Below are 16,415 nucleotides of genomic sequence, written 5' to 3' on the forward strand. Positions count from 1 at the left end.
TGTCCTCACCTTGTGACGTTTTCAAGGAAAACCCATAGCCCTTTTTGTCCTTTTCCAGGTAGCAGAGGCGAGGCTTTTGTACTGAAACTGTGACCTTGTTTGGTGCTGGTGATGGTGTTGGCGGTGGAGCTGGCGCTGGAGCTGCTGGCCGAGCTGGCGCCGGTGCTGGAGCCGGCGCTGTAGCTGCTGGCCGAGCTGGCTGGTTTTGATCTAAATTTTCCAAGTTAATTCCTTTTTTCTTTGCATTTACATAAGCAGCTTCGTCCAGGACAAGGAGAATTACAGAGTTTCCGCTGGCTTTAATGAGCTCCACCACCTGAAAAGAGAGAAGCGAGGCCATTAAGGAGACATTAGCACGTTCAACATTCCCGCCTTGGCCAGTTGCCACAGACCCCATGGTGGGCTGGGTGCGAGCACTCGCTTGACTGTGGATATCAGATGTGGACGCTTTTGAGGTAGGGGTCTCCAACCTTTGGTTCTCCAGGTGTTTCGGACTACAACCATAGGCGCAGAGTACATGGGTGAAAAGGGGGCAGCTTCCTGCGTTCTCCTTGAACAACAGGGGCAGGAGTGTCCCGTCGCCCCTGTGGAGATTAAGTAAGTATGTGCATGGCACAGCTTTGCAAGTGTGACTGAAACCGAAAAAAATAAAAAAAAACAGCTTGCATGAAGGCAGCCTGAAAAGGCACGCAAGCTGCGACTGCCCACACAAGAGCTTTTGGCTCCTCTACTACTGTGCTCTGTGTTGGTGAAGTGTTAGCATGATATGATATGATAGGTTTTTTTTTGAAAGCGCCTATAAACAATGTGTTTCAAAGCGCTTCAAGGCAAGAAAGGGAACAAGGGAAAATACCATGACATTCTTATAAGGACATGGACAGTAAGAATGTGAAATTAACTACTGTACTCGGCCTGACGACATTTCAGATAGTGCAAAAGCTAAGACATAGATAAGGAAGGGAGGGGGAGAGTGGGAAGGAAATGGAAAGAGACAGGCAACTACCGTACTTGGCCTGATGACATTTCAGATAGTGCTGGAGGGTGGGGGGACAAGTAAGGGGAGGGAGAACGAGGGAGACGAGGTTGCTATCATACTAGGTCCAGGGACAATTCTGATAGAGTAACTGCATAGAAGAAAGTAAGGGGAGGAGGGGCGGAGATAGGGAAAGGGAGAAAGTGAGAGGAGGAGAGAACAGAGAGTAAGCAGTCAAAAAGAGTGGAGAAGCAAGGGGAGAGCTAATACAAATGCAGAAGTCAGTAGTAACGCATAATGTTGCAAGCCAGGATACAAGATGAAGATGGGAACAGCATGATTCAGGGCTACCATGAGTACAAGATACAAAGGAAGTCCAGCATGAGAGTTGAGAAAGGGTGATGCACCGTGAATGAATGAAGTCCATAAAAGTCAAATCCAGCATTGGCCACAAGACGGTGATGGAGAAACCAGAATGTATCAGGACAGACTCCTACATAAGTAGGCTTTAGGGGTGCAAGGGACAGGATAGAAGAATCAAGCAAAACAGACAACAACAGTGTGCGGGAATGGGGGGCACAAGGGAAAATCAGAGGGGGGTCAGAGGGGTGGGGATGGCCTGTGGGGACAGAGGAAGTAAACACATGTGGATGCTTGCTTACCTGCTGTCTGAGCAGTGGTTCAAACCCTGGATCCTCCTGGTCTGAACAGGTCCAAACAGGAATTGCCCTTTTCTTCGACTGCCCTTCGCTTCGGACACCTGGGCAAGAGAAGCCCTTTATTTAAGAGTTAAGAGCAGGAGGGAAGAGGCACGGCTAAGAAGGTGGGCGGTGCTTAGGCCAGGTAACCTAGATCCACTTGCACCTGTTCCCCATCTGCAAAGGAAAAGAGGCTGGAGGGCTCCTTAAGTAGGAAAAAGGAGCGGCAACCGGGAAAGTGCCAGCTGAGTGGGACTTGCTAAGTGGTGAAAAAGAGCAGCAACCAGGAAGTCACCAGGTGGGCGGGGCTTAGGCGAGGTGACCAAGATCCATTTGCACCTGCTCCCTATATGGAAAGGAAAAGAGTCTGGAGGGCTCCTTAAGTAGGGCAAAAGAGCGGCAGCCAGGAAGCCACCAGGTGGGCGGGGCTTGCTAAGTGGGGAAAAAGAGCGACAACCTGGAAGGCACCAGCTGGGCGGGGCTTAGGCCAGGTGACATAGATCCACTTGCACCTGCTCCCCATCTGCAAAGGAAAAGATGTTGGAGGCCTCCTTAAGTAGAGAAAAAGAGCGGCAACCAGGAAGGCACCAGGTGGGTGGGGCTTGCTAAGTGGGGAAAAAGAGCGGCAACCAGGAAGGCGCCAGGTAGGCAGGGATTGCTAAGTGGGGAAAAAGAGCGGCAACGAGGAAGGCACCGGGTGCATGCACCCTTACAAAACTAAAGATAGAAATGTGGAGAGTCGAGGAGGGAGGGATGTCAGGGTTGGGGAGTGTAACAGCATGGGTAACTAGGTTTGGGAAGTGGTGAGCAAGTCAGAAAGAATAAGAGAGGGATTGGGAAGTAATGTATGCAGAGAGAGAAGGAGAGATAAGAGGGAGGGCGACGTGAAAAGATGGAAGGAGGAAAGGGAAGCAAAATAAAACATTTGAGTGAGGGAGAAGAGGGAGTGGCAGATGGGAAAATATAGAGGGTGAATGGGCCGAGGGTAGCAGTGGGAGGATGGAGGTTTATTGGAAGGAGGAGAGGGATGAAAGGGTGTAAGGGAATGCAAGTGCGGTGGGCAGATGCATGGAATGTGTATATACACGAAGTGGCCCATCATGGTACAGGAACTCCGTCCTCAGACATTGACACACATACACAAACCCTGAGAAACAAAGAATATACAACAGAAACGTAATCAATACTCCTGCAAAGGGCGAAACAATCCAGGAAGGGATTTGCCACCCTCCAACGGGTGCAGCAGAGCCACAGACCTCCTGAACCCTCCGTCTAACACGGCAGAGAAAACACCAATCAATCATCAAAAGGTTTACCCCACCTTCCGAATGTTACTCACACAGCCAGAGAGCCTTCTAAGTTTCCCAGGGACAGTATTAGGGCATTTCAACATTTTCAGTTAAAATGAGCCCTGAGCCTTGTTACAAAAGATTTCTCTAGAAGCAACTTTTCATCCATAGTTCATGGACCCCCAAAATGTTTGCATTCATTTCCGTATCCTAGCCTGACATTTTACAGTAGAGCACAACCTTCAGCTGCACTCAACTGGGCTTTCACTCATTGTTATGCGGAAACTGACATCCTTCGGTAGTAGCTCTTTCTTGTATTTGTGTTAACATTTTACTGAACCATACTGCGTTTACCGCATTTGGCTCATGACTGTGGCTAGTATCTAACATGGCCATGCCACAAGGTCTTTTGTATGTTCCTTTGCCCATTTTGTCCCTTGGCCTTCCCCCCTGCCCTTGCAGGACCGGGCATGCAGTAGTCCGCAAAAGCTGCTTCTTTTGCGGGTCCCTGCAGGTCACGTGTGTAAGTACCCAGGAAGTGGGCTGGGACTGTCTAGTCCGGAATACACACTGCTGCTGCCAGAGGGCCTGGTCTGCACGAGAGCAAGAGAAATCCAGCGGTTCCTGATTGGACCAATGCTGGTGTGCAGATTTTGCCATTGGTGGGCTGAGTGCAAGCACTCGCCTGACTGTGGATATCAGGAGGGGTCCTGCATTCATTACAGCAGATCAGCAACAGGTCAGAACTGACATGCAGAAGGAACCAAGTATCCTGAGGAGCCGAGCATAACAAAAGATGATCCTGAGACAAACTTGATGAGAGCTGGCACCTGAATCCCATTGTTATCCTGGTGGAGCCCTGCTTTGTGCCTAATCTCAGAAGACCTGTAAAGGTGCTTCGAACCCTTGGAGGGGTGGGACCAAACACTCTTGATGTCTTCTGGTAACCCTGCTAGTGAGCCTGTTCGGAAGTGTCCCTGGCCCATCCAGTGGGCTGTCCAGCTCAATACTATGTTACCATGCAGGAGCATTGCCATTTCGGTTTCGACCAGAGAGTTTAGGGAATTCGAGCTTATCCAACAAAGCACCCCCCGGCCGAATTATGTCATCCCAGCACCTTTAGGTCACGGGATAGGAGGCTGTGCCATACCACGATAGTTGGGTGCCCTGCATCACTTTGTGACAGTGACAGTCGCTGAAGGCGGTTTTCCTGCATTCCTTCCGGCGCCCTGAGACCTGCTGCATCAGTGTGTTCTTCATCCGACTCAAGAGTTACTGCCCCAAACCTGTATTCGTACCCGCATTGCCTGTGCTTCTGGAAGCCGAACCGAGGATGGGAAATCATACCTCTGATAACCACCTCTAGACCTGCGGTGAGTCATAAAGTTACTTACCGGTGGCCCTTCGTTCATCCAAACACATTTACGCATTAAAGGTTATTTTTGGCCTTCCCTTCGACTTGGGCAGTATTTGCTCCCTAAAGCCCTCAGAAAGTCCGGAACAGCTTTGTTCATCATAGTAGATCCTCACCTGCCTTTTGGAATCCGTTTCACCACTTCAGAATTCTTCCCCTAACATTTTCCTGCTCCCTAAGAAGTACTTTGGGAACTTTACGCGTGACTGTGCACTTTTACACGCACATTGAACATTGAGCACAAGGCTACATTCATCTTAGGGCTGGGCTTGTAAAGTTATGGTCGCCATCTCTGAAGGACATAGTGTTTTTTCATGGACACCTGTTTTTACGACGGGTGTTTTTCTGCAGAAATTTAGCTGAAACAAATATGGATTTTTTTTACTGGGTGGCAAAATGGCATATTAAGGTTTGGGGTCAGGAATAAAAAAAAATTGGTAAATGACAGAGGGCTTGGGGGTAACCCCTTACCCCAAAATTAATGTCAAAAAATGTTGGATGTTTTTTTGCCAATAATTCTGCAGAAAAACACCTGTCGTAAAAACGGGTGTAGATTAAATGACATAGAACCCTCTGAAGACTGTTGGTGCTATAAATGTTATTCACCCTTTTTCCTTTGCAGGTATTGGTGGAGTTGTTAACTTTTTGCGCACTGACTCTAGTGAGTGTATACATATATTACACAGTGTGTTGCTTGTGTGGTGTTTTACTATTGAATTTCAGTATTCATGTGTGTTGTTGTTGGGCCTATAATAGTATATTTGTGTATACTACTGTCTGATTGTAATTCTTGGTGTTTCACTGTGTGTGCTCATTGGAGACCCCTGATCACTTAACCTTGACTGTTCTCCAAGCTGCCGTGAATTGGTCTGGCTATCTTCCCAGAAGGATCCCCTGTTCATCTAACAAGGGTGTCCCCCTAAACATCTGTCCACTAGGGCAGAGTTAAGAAATCCATTCTAACAAGCCTCAGGTGGGTCTATGTTGGCAGTCTTATGCTACAGCAACATGGTCCTTTAATTCAGGAAATTAAATGTGTGCCTTGAAGCACAAACGCTACAAGTTGTGTTTGCTGGCACCTTCAGGCCATTACCTCTTTCGGTCCTCTTGCAGTATCCAGCAACGTTCTTAACACCTTGTTGCATTTTTACTCCGGTTTCCTCTATATTAGCATAATAATTTCAAAGAGCAATTAGAAGCTTTTCAGTCATCATTTAAGATTTCAGCTCCCTGCTGGCTGCCTCTCCATGATCATCTGCAGCTATTAACCCCTTTGCTGTATTCCTTTCACTCCATTATAATGTAGGCACCCCACAGGTGCTTTGGACTGTTTTTCCCAGCTGTAGGTAAGGGGTCTCCAAAACATTTTATTAAAATGGGCTCCCACTGGCACATTTTCAGACAGCCCTGCAGTTTCACTTTGCTTTGTACACACTTCCCCTAACCCTCAGACCCTTAACCCCATGGCCGCTGGTTTTATTCTGATTTATGCAGGTATGGATCAAGATTCTGGTAACTGTTCCATGTGCGACACAAGTTTCCATTCTCGTTGGGCGGACATGTGCTTTATATCAAATCACAGCACGTTAGTGCCGGCCGGAACCTCATAGTTTGCTGTCACAGCTGTGAGGCTATGGCTTGAATGGGCATGCATTATGGCCTACCTCATTCCCCTTTTTTGGGCAGATTCAGGGTCGTTAGCTTTCTTGATTTAAAGTTGTCATTCTGATAGACTACACCTTTTTGGACATGGAAACCATTATAGATAAATGTATCAGACGTAACTGTACATGAGAACACATGTGCCTGGAAAGATTGCCTGTCATAGTGGTCATTTTAATAAACAGGGTTTTACATTTAGAATGCTTTGAGTGGTCTGCTAATTGCAACACAAAGCATTATTTGCCCTCACATAGTTTACAACATAATCTCATGTTTTAACCAACGATTTTAAGGTGTTGTGAAAACTTGTTGCAAATCGTGATACCCTTTGCACTATTGGGGTTAAGGATTCGGTAAATGCAAACAAGAAATCTTGTGGCCCAAAGGTGCTGGCACGATCTACCATGAGTTCTAGACATCATAGTCACTAGTGAGGGAGCAAGGGAGTCGTAGGCCAAAACACTGGGAGAGCTAGAGGTTGCAGACCCCCGCTGTGGGGAAAGTAAACAGGGGGGTAGGACAAAGGGTGACTGTTATGGAGTAAAGAAGTGGCAATACCCATCGAAGAGTGCAACTAACATGTCTTAAGAACACTCATGTCATGAGAGACACCTTACTGCACTCCTGGCCTTTGCTTTAACCTTAGTTTTACTTCAGTCCAGTTTAGTCAAATGAAGTCATCCAGCACTATAGCTTCCAGCAGGCAACTGATAGAGAAGCAAAAAGTGTCTTAAGAAAGCAGTGGCATAGGCAAGGCACGGGCGCGTGTGTGGCTATAATAGTATCTCAAGGAGAAAATGGTAAGTCTAATTGCCAATCGTGTGAAACCAGCCGGGCCGCGGTGCAATGTACACCACATTGGCGTGTGTGTAAAAGTGTTGCTGGTGGTGACCGCATCAGGCAATGCCTCTGTGAAAATGTAGTGACGTGTGTAGCTGAGTAGTAAGAGTGAGCATAGTCTCGGGAGGATAGCTCAGGGGCAACATGCTCAACTCCGAAACAAGACGATGCAGAGCAACACAGGTTCAATCCCTGGGTCCGCGCTTAGAAGCCTCTGGGTAATAAGCGCTTTATAAATAACCTATCATATCATATCATAGTGGGCCGGAACAGCCAACTTCAAATGCATCCACATGGTACAGTGGCTGGCCATGGCGAGGTCAGTCCGAAGGTGCCATCCCTGTCATGTGAGGATATGCAAGTGATCTGCAGCGGTGCCCAGAATGGTGAGCATAAAGGGTACTGTTAGTGCTATGTGCAGGAAGGAGGCAGATCCTCGCCAAGTTCACACATGAGGGTGTGGGTAACGATGGCAAGGGACAGGTAACTCACAGACCCACTCTGCATTAGTATTACATTTTGTGATGAATCAGGGCAACTATCACGTGCAGCCTCATGAGTGTGGGTAACCGTGTTCGTGTCATCGACCGGCACAATCTTGATCTGCAGAAAAACAACTTTTTAAAATTGGGGCCCTAATACCCACTGTACCCCTCATTCCCCCATTCTCCTCTCCCAAAACTCTGACATTCCCTACTCCTGGCCATTTGATAACCTGCTTTTTGGGGACACATTTGATATTTTGAAATACATGTGATTATACTAGGGATAAAGTACCCCCTAACATATGTGATAAGGCGATTCCAAGTCACCAAGGAGTTTCATGAAAAGGAGAGTCTTGAGCCCTAAAGGGGCGAGTCCCAGGTTGCCATATACTCACTCCAATACTAAACTCCTTGAAATGAGGCAGGTTCCAGGCTCATTAAGCTTCCTTCAGGTAGGTTTATTACCAGTTCCTTAGTTACTGTTACAGATATGACACAAGAAGATAGATACAAGAAAACACCGGCTCCTATCACCCAGGCAGGCAGGATCTAACTGCCACCACTGAGAGCCCTCACTCAGAACATTCCACCATTCACCCATTAACACTCCACATGACATCCCCAGCTACATCCCATCACAGACAGGCACTACACAACACTCCTCTACTAGGAAGGAGTCCCTTCAAAGATTTTCCAGAGAGTGCATTTGTTGATGAGCTAGTCCTGCCTGCTAGAACTAAAAACTAATGACAGTAGAAAATCTAATGCCCGTTATAATACCTAAATTAAACTCACTACCCGACTGCATGGACCCCAATCTGTTAGTCGAACATTATAATGCAGCCATGTCCTCAGCCCTGGATCACATAGCCCCGCTCAAACTAAGAAATAGCAAACCTAAAAAACACCTCAATTCTTGGTTCACGCCCCACCTAAAAAATCTTAGGCTGGCCAAAAGAAAACTTGAAACTATTTGGAGACTTTCCCCATCAGTCAAAAATAAACTCAACCTCTCCAAAGCCTCCTCCCAATACAAGAAAGAAATATTATTAGCCAAACAAGAAACCTACAATACTAGAATATCCAACTCAAAATCTAGTGTCAAAGAACTGTTCAGCATTCTGAAAGAATTGGAAACACCCATTGTACCCCAAGAAAACTGCACCAAGGATAAAAAATGGTGCTCTAGCATACAACTTGCTTTAACAAACAAGGTAGCAAACCTACAAACCAAAATTGCCATCAAGAAGGCATCACTAACACCACACATCCCTCAGAGCTCAGCGCCACCGCCACAGCCCAAGTTGGGAACCCGTTTCTGCTTCTCTAAGGTATCGCCCATAGAGGTAGAAAAGGTCATCCTGGGACTCAAACCGTCTAACTGCAAAGGCGACCAATGCCCAGCACAACTCATCAAGGATGCTGCGAGAGAACTGTCGCCATTTATAACCAAACTAATCAACTCTTCCTTCACCTCAGGTTCAGTACCGATCAACCTAAAAGAGTCCTGGGTACTGCCACTACTAAAGAAGCAAACCCTTGACCCTACCATTCCGACTAACTTCAGGCCCATCACGACTGTGCCCTTTCTCCTAAAAATTTTAGATAAAGTGGCTTACTTGCAAATTCAAAGCTTCCTAGAGTCTAACCACCTACTTGGAATCCGTCAATCAGGATTCCGCCCGCAACATGGGACCGAGACAGCGTTAATAGATCTTAAGGCCCAAATAGACGATTGCAGAGACAATGGCCAAGCGGCCCTACTTCTCCTCCTGGACCTATCAGCGGCATTCGACTTAGTGGACCACACAGTCCTCTGTAGTCACCTCGACTCGGCAGCCCACTTCTCAAAAGAGGCCATAATTTGGATCAAGTCATTCCTGAGTAATCGGACCATGAGAGTCTTCGCTCCATCAGCCTCAGCAGATCCAATCCCTATAACATGCGGTGTTCCACAAGGGTCTTGTGTGTCACCCACCCTCTACAATGTCTTCACGAAGCCTCTCTTTGATGAAATGGATCATCTGGGTATCGCCTACACTAACTACGCAGACGATACCCAGATCCTCCTCCCGCTCTCAGGAGACTACGCCAAGGACCTGGCCCTAGTGAACAGGATCTATAGCATCGTTCAGGCATGGATGGCCACACACGGCCTATGCCTGAACGATGATAAAACTGAGCTTATCATCCTGGGCACCACTACCTATATATCCAAACTCAGCCCCGATTACGACAACTTCATTATTGATGGGAACAACATAAAAGTAGCTCATGAAGTAAAAACCTTAGGATTCTACCTAGACTCCACCATGAACTTTACCAAACAAGTTAACTCTCTAGCTTCTGCCACCGCATATACATGCAAACTTATCAGAGCGAGCAAACAATTCCTCTCCACAGATAGTTGCATTACACTTGCCAGAGCCTTGATACTGTCCAAATTAGACTATTGTAATGGACTTTACATTGGAGCTAATAAACAGACCATCCACAAAATTCAAGTGCTCCAGAATAATGCCTTGAGAGCAGCACTCAAGATTAATAGAAACGAGCATATATCCTCGACAAGAAGAGAATACAAATGGCTCGCCACCATAGACAAAATTCATCTCAAAATCGCTTCCCTCACCCACAAATGTATCAACAACAAAGCTCCACCTTACCTCATGGATAGATTACGCAAAAGGACTTCTTTCAGACCTACCAGAATAGCCAACGCAAACTGCCTCCAAGTCCCGCGTTTCAAACTTGCCACTATAGGAGGAAATAGCTTCCCGGTCAAGGCTGCGCAGTTATGGAACTCCCTCCCGCATGATGTCAGAGAACCTCAGCCTTTCGCAAAATTTAGACAAAACCTCACTAGGTGGCTGAGAGCCAACGACAGCTAACTAGTCCACTTGTCACATTGTACATTACTGTATATAACTATATATTACGTGAACAGGAGCATGCTCCTCGCTCCCCTGTCCTGATCTCTCCTTGCTCCCCTGTCCTTGATCTCTCCCTAACGACAGCTAACTAGTCCACTTGTCACATTGTACATTACTGTATATAACTTTATATTACGCGAACAGGAGCATGCTCCTTGCTCCCCTGTCCTTGATCTCCCCTTGTTCATATCTGCTTGCTGTAATATTGCTGATGTCTATGTCTACACTTCCTGCCTTTTCCTGTACTTGCAATTAGCCGAGCATATCTGTAACCAAGCTCAGCGCATCTCTGCTTTCTATGTACCTGTAACCAAGTTGAGCATATCCTTGTCTGTTTGCGCCCTGATACTCCAGGGTATGGCGCGCTATACAAATAATAAACTAAACTAAACTAAACTAAACTAGAAAAAAGAGAAACCAGATGGGCTAAAAGTGGGCTGTCTTGATTTTCTTCAGGAATCGATGTAGGTCAGCAGTGGAGTGGATCTCTTGAAGAGTTTCATTTCCTGGACACTAAGACTGGGAAATAATGCCCAGTGGGCCTTAGCTTAGCATAGCATTGGATAACTACAGTGTGCCTAGTCCAGCTCTCTGAGGATGGACGGATCTGTGCCATTTGACACATTTTTCCAAGCATATGGCGACCACCCAAGAAGGCTTCATGCATCATAATCAGTAGTTTGAAAGCGACCTGTGCTTTTATTTGGACCCAATGTAATTTCTGAAACTCAGGAGAGAGATGGCTTGAGCGCTGGAGAGTATTCTGGCTGCAGCATTTTGGAACACTTGTAGGTGATGGAAGACATGCTGCGTAACAAATGGAAAAAGAAAAGGGCTGTAGTCAGGTTTTGCTCCTAGAATTCTACGAGGGCTGGCACCGCAATATGCTTCCGACAGCAATGGTCTAATTTGTCTGAGTATCATTAATTTGCACATGTAAATCCTCTCGGCCAATCAGAATGATCAGAGTGCAGCTAATAACTACTGGCATTGACTGCATTCTGGACATCCTGGCTTCAAAAGCAGACTGGGAAAGAATAATGCAATTTCCAGGCAAGATGTCTTTTGACACAAAACTTCCTCTTCATGAGAACCGATTATTTCACGATAACATCCTATAACAACCAATGACAAAGCCAAAACATAGAAAATGCTTTCACGTTCTAATAGAGGAATTGTTTGCTTTTACACAACCCCTAATGCCTGCTATTGTTAAACCTACTACAGTTTAACCACGTTTGGAACTGAAATGCTTAATTTATGAATACAAGCTTGTTATTTAAATATTACAAAATAAAACCACATTTAATTTACTAACTCAGTCAATTTACTTTCTCATTATTAAACTAACGTTTTTTACTTCGGTACCAAAGCTACAAAACATTTATTTCTACTACATGTATGTGCTGAGACCTCAAAAGGGGTCATTATCACTTGCGGTAATGTCTCGTCAGCAACGTATGGTAATTTTCTTCACCTCGTGCTATAACCTGGTGGCGGGCCATTATCCCACAATAATGACCCCTCTCTTAGTCTATAAGCCGCTAATACTAGTTGACTGAGCTGGTAATACTGTTTACATGCAAACCCATAGAAAGGGCTGAAACGCGGGTTACCACTAGCGTATTTGACACGTGCGTATTTGCTTTATGTTGGACCGGAATAGAGCTGCCTGGTAGTCTGATAAATGCCCATTGCGTTGGCTAGTAAGATGCCATCAAAATCTTTATCTTACCCAAACTCATTCCAGGACATCAGTTACTCACCCACACCGCGACTTGCTCAAAAAGTGAGATATTAGATTTGTGATTTCCGCCCAATCGGAAAATGATCTGAGTTGCATTTATCAATCTGTAATTTCATTGCTGTGTCATAATACATCATTGTTATATCCTCATTCCCTGTATGCATGAGTGAATGACCTACATGATGTCTGGGAGATCCATCATTGCAACAACCATCTTACAATAAAGCAGTTAAGGGTGCAGAAAAAGTTGGCAGAAAGAGATTTAGTTAGCATGCAATACCGGGCTATGTATACCAGAGTTAGCATCAAAAACTATTTAAAGTGATTGGATCTGCTGAAGTGGGTGGTAGTAAGTAAATGCTCTCATCTCTGATAGTTACCTGAGGATGCTCAATTTGGTCCACAAACACTCCGTTCACCCTCAAGACCCTGTCCGCATCCTTCAGACCAGCCTTTGCAGCCGAGCTCGACGGCTCGACACTGCGGATCAAGTGACCCACCGTGTCCTTCTCAATCCGCAGGAAAAAGCCAAAGCTCTTCCCCTCCTGCTTGGTGACGATACATTCCCGCGGCTGGAGAGCAGAGGCCATTTCTGCTGTGGAAAGAGAGGATAGTGCGTGAGTCACAGGAAGTCATAGCTCACAAAAAATGCACCTGAAGCGAGCAGATTATGCAACATCCTATTCTTTGACTCATGTAGGCAATCATTGGCATTGACCACCGTTGCGGTCCCATGATCCAGCAGCGTATCCCGAGTGTGAATTCAGACTACATCTGGGGTAGCAAGACCTCCGTCTGTGGTGCCGAAGAGGAAAAGGGAAAAGGGGAGTGGTGGGCAGTAAGGGCGCATGGCCCAGGGGGAGGGTATTTAGGTAGACCAGGAAGGGATTTAGGTATAATGTATGTTTTGGTTACACAGTGAGGCGCCATGTAATAGTTTAAGGCAGGGGTCTGTGACTATTGGCACTCCAAATGTGCTTGACTACAAATCCCATCAGACCTATCCAGCATTGTCAATGGCGGAGGATCATGGGAGCAGTAGTCCAAAACACTTGGAGAGCCACTGGTTACATGCTCCTGGACTGGGCATAATATATGAATCAGCTGACACCAAAATCTGGTTGCCCTCTTTCAGTGAACTGCCATCCCATCTTTCAGCTGCCCAGTCTAGTTCCGCCTCTGTCCCTAGTGATTAGGTCTCCCTTGTGGGCCCCACTGTTCAATGCATTTCTCTGTTGCTTAACTCTTCTATTTCCACTGATTTTGTGTATGAAGAATTTTGAGCACAGTGGCACCAACCCCCGTACATGCGCTGCTGTATATCTAAAGCAAAGGAATACAGGTAACACTAAAGGCATGTTAGGCACAGCGAGGGGACCTTTCTAGAGCCCGTGGCTTGTCAGGCCTATGCTAAGAGGACAGAGTATGGGTTAGAACATGAATCTGTTTGCACACATTTTGGCTTTGTTAGCTAAATAATGCGAGATATTCAAAAGTTTGAAAAAGTGAGAATCACAGTTTACAGTGGCATAAAGCACATTGAGAATGTTTCCAACCCTTTTCCTTAGAAAGTTAAAATTCTTCCATAAGTTACATTTGAATTGTTGATAAACAAGAATTTAGGAAACGTGGATTTTGTAATTAGAAAGTTAATATTTTCGTATTTAAAAATACATTTAGAGAAATTATAAATGTTTGAAGGTGAAACATGACATTGAATTGATAGTATAAGGTACATATTTCCGATTGCAAAATATAACGAGACACAAACCATCATTATGAATAACTCCATATCCGCCGGGGGAATAATAGTCACACACTAGACAGGGAAAAGGGTCAATAAACACACATCTCTTTTTTTTCTTATATTGGACATACTTGGTTGGACTTTTTCCCCATTTGCCCTAAATGGAATGGTTACCAGACATTTGGTCGAAAAAAATTGGTCGACCAGACAAATGGTCGAACCAATTTGGTCGAAAACCAAATGGTCGAATTTTTTTTATTTTTTATTTTCACCCCCTTTTTTTGGGGGGGGGGGACCCCCCAACCCCCTTTTTTTCTAAAAACCCATTTTTTTAAAAAACGAAAACCCGAAAAATAAATATATAATTTTAAAAAAATTCGACCATTTGGTTTTCGACCAAATTGCGTCGACCAAATGTCATTCGACCAGTTTTCAGTCGACCAAATGTCTGGACACCAATGGAATTCCACCTGTCAATCACAGGGCAGACACTAGGGGGAAGAAGGTCACTCAGTTTCCTTCAGTTTCGCTCTGCACATGCACAAGGTGCTTAGGTGAAGGCAAACAACACAACTGTTCTCAGGTTGCGACATATCCGTATCGGAAAGATTGTAAAGGGCACCAGATGCAATAAAGCACACACCTGCTCTAAGCTACTCCCTGTAAATAAATGCTGATCGTCAGTCTCGGTATTGATGTGTTCAACGCTTTCTTAGGTCACAATTGTGTTGTTTATTGGGTTTGTTGTTCCATTGTGGGGGAGGGGGCATATTAAGTGGCAGGCATGCAGTTTTGCTCCATGTAAGATTGTTTTTTTTTTACCATAGGACAGCACTATTTTATTCATAGCTTTATCAGCCCAAGACAGACCCCTCTCAAGGATGCAGACAGCCACATACTTTCTTTTTTGTATTATTATTAATACATATGATCAACATGATCTTCATACAAAGCACACAACACCATAGATCATAGAACATTAAGTATATATACATATACGAGTAGGCTTGGAAAAAAAAAAACAACGTTCACCTGAAATGTGGAAGTGGGATAATACATTTGCGCCACGTCACACATTCCACAAGGCCACAGCTGTTATGGTATGTTAAATGAATGTATTAACCGCACTTATGCCCGAAGGCATCTTGGCGCTGGTTGCGTGAAGGGGATAAATGTTTTACTGAGGACTAGAATAATAACGTTTTCAGCAGCCGGCGGAAAGAAAGATGATGAAAAGTCCCGCGTAAGGCGAGAGGCAGGTAATTCCAGGCTTTAGCAGCAACCACCGAAAAAGCACACCCACGTGAAAGTCTAATCCGGGGGACCGTCACCAGAAGAGCAGAACAGGAGCGCAAAGCGCGCATAGGCACATATTGCATACATTTCTCCTGCAGATATTCTGCCCCCAGGCCATAAAATGCACGATGTACGATGCACATGGACTTGAAAAGAATACGATCTTCAATAGGGAGCCAATGAAGTTGATTTAGCAAAGGGGACATATGGGCTCCGAATGCGGGGCAAAGACAGCGGCGTAACACAAAATGTGCGGGCCCCCCTGCGAGCCATGCTGAGGGCCCCCCCCCTAACTTGGCAACAATTCACCAGTCGCGCCTCACTCTGGGCCGGCATAGATTATCATGCTTGCGCAATACGCGCAAACATGCTGCTGAAGGGATATGCTTCACACTGCACTAGGAGAAAGATATAAATATGTGTTTTAAAGCGATATACAGCACACTTTCCGAGAAAAATTGGCTAAAAAGCCAGAGTGTTTGCAATTCTTTTGTAGGGTAACACCAATCCAATAGATGCAAGTCACCAACAGTGCACAGGAACATTAATACTTTGCTATTAAAAATGCCATGCCACAATGAAAACATGTCCAACTGGCTACACAATGTAGACCAGTGTAAACACGTAATATTGTTACAGTAAAGCATGCCAGGCCACATTTAGACATACCTAGACTGGTTGCGCCAAAATGTCAGTGGAAGCATTAACACCCATCAATAAGAGAACACACATTCAAGCCCATGGCCTTGAACAACACGGCCAAACTCTTTAAAATCTGCAAGGAAGTGGTCAATCCTGTTGCAGTCTTTACCTCTCCAGTTCCCTCCCAGGCCCTCTGTATGGTTCTGTCATCTCACTTCTCAGTTTAAACTCAGGACATCCTGTCCTCCATCTCCTCTTCCTCTCCCTCTCCCTCTTCCTCTCTCGGACCCCCTTAGGCCATCTCTACCGCTCTTCCTCCTTTCTCCTCTTTCTCTCTGACAACACCTGATGAGGTTTCTAGACAAGTCTGATCTATGAAAGTGTCATCCAAACAGGTGCTCCCCTGCTCCTCCAGATCCATCAAGGACCATATTGACACCCTCGCTCCAGCCTTGGTCGATTTCTGTAATCACTCTTTCGCCTGAAACGTTTCCCTCTCCCTTAAGGACTCCCTTATGCACCCACTCCTCAAGAAGCCGTCTGCTGATCCCGCCTGCCCGGCAAACTATCACCCAATCTCCATCACCCCTTTCCTGGGCAAGCTCTTGGAAAAGCTGGCCATCTCCCAGCTTACTCTCCACACAGAATCTGTTGGTTGTCTCCATGACCTTCAGTCTGGCTTCAGACTG

At 45.7% G+C, this 16,415-nt stretch overlaps 1 protein-coding gene across 4 annotated transcripts in view; it reads right to left on the bottom strand.

Moving 5' to 3' along the window:
• Positions 1-16,415, bottom strand: part of PDZK1 (PDZ domain containing 1) — a 201,815-nt gene that overhangs the window by 96,787 nt on the left and 88,613 nt on the right. For 2 of the 4 annotated variants that reach the window (XM_069636013.1, XM_069636011.1), the window contains 2 exons: positions 12,422-12,633; positions 10-316 (listed from right to left, as the gene is read on the bottom strand). In XM_069636013.1, coding sequence (XP_069492114.1) covers positions 10-316; positions 12,422-12,631 — 517 coding nt within the window. In that variant the 5' untranslated portion in view covers positions 12,632-12,633. Of the gene's footprint in view, positions 1-9; positions 317-12,421; positions 12,637-16,415 lie in introns of all 4 variants that reach the window. The other 2 variants (XM_069636010.1, XM_069636012.1) reach the window with 1 other exon arrangement.

This window comes from Ambystoma mexicanum, chromosome 7p, assembly GCF_040938575.1.
Source record: "Ambystoma mexicanum isolate Mex_15411 chromosome 7p, UKY_AmexF1_1, whole genome shotgun sequence".
Classification (NCBI taxonomy): domain Eukaryota; kingdom Metazoa; phylum Chordata; class Amphibia; order Caudata; family Ambystomatidae; genus Ambystoma; species Ambystoma mexicanum.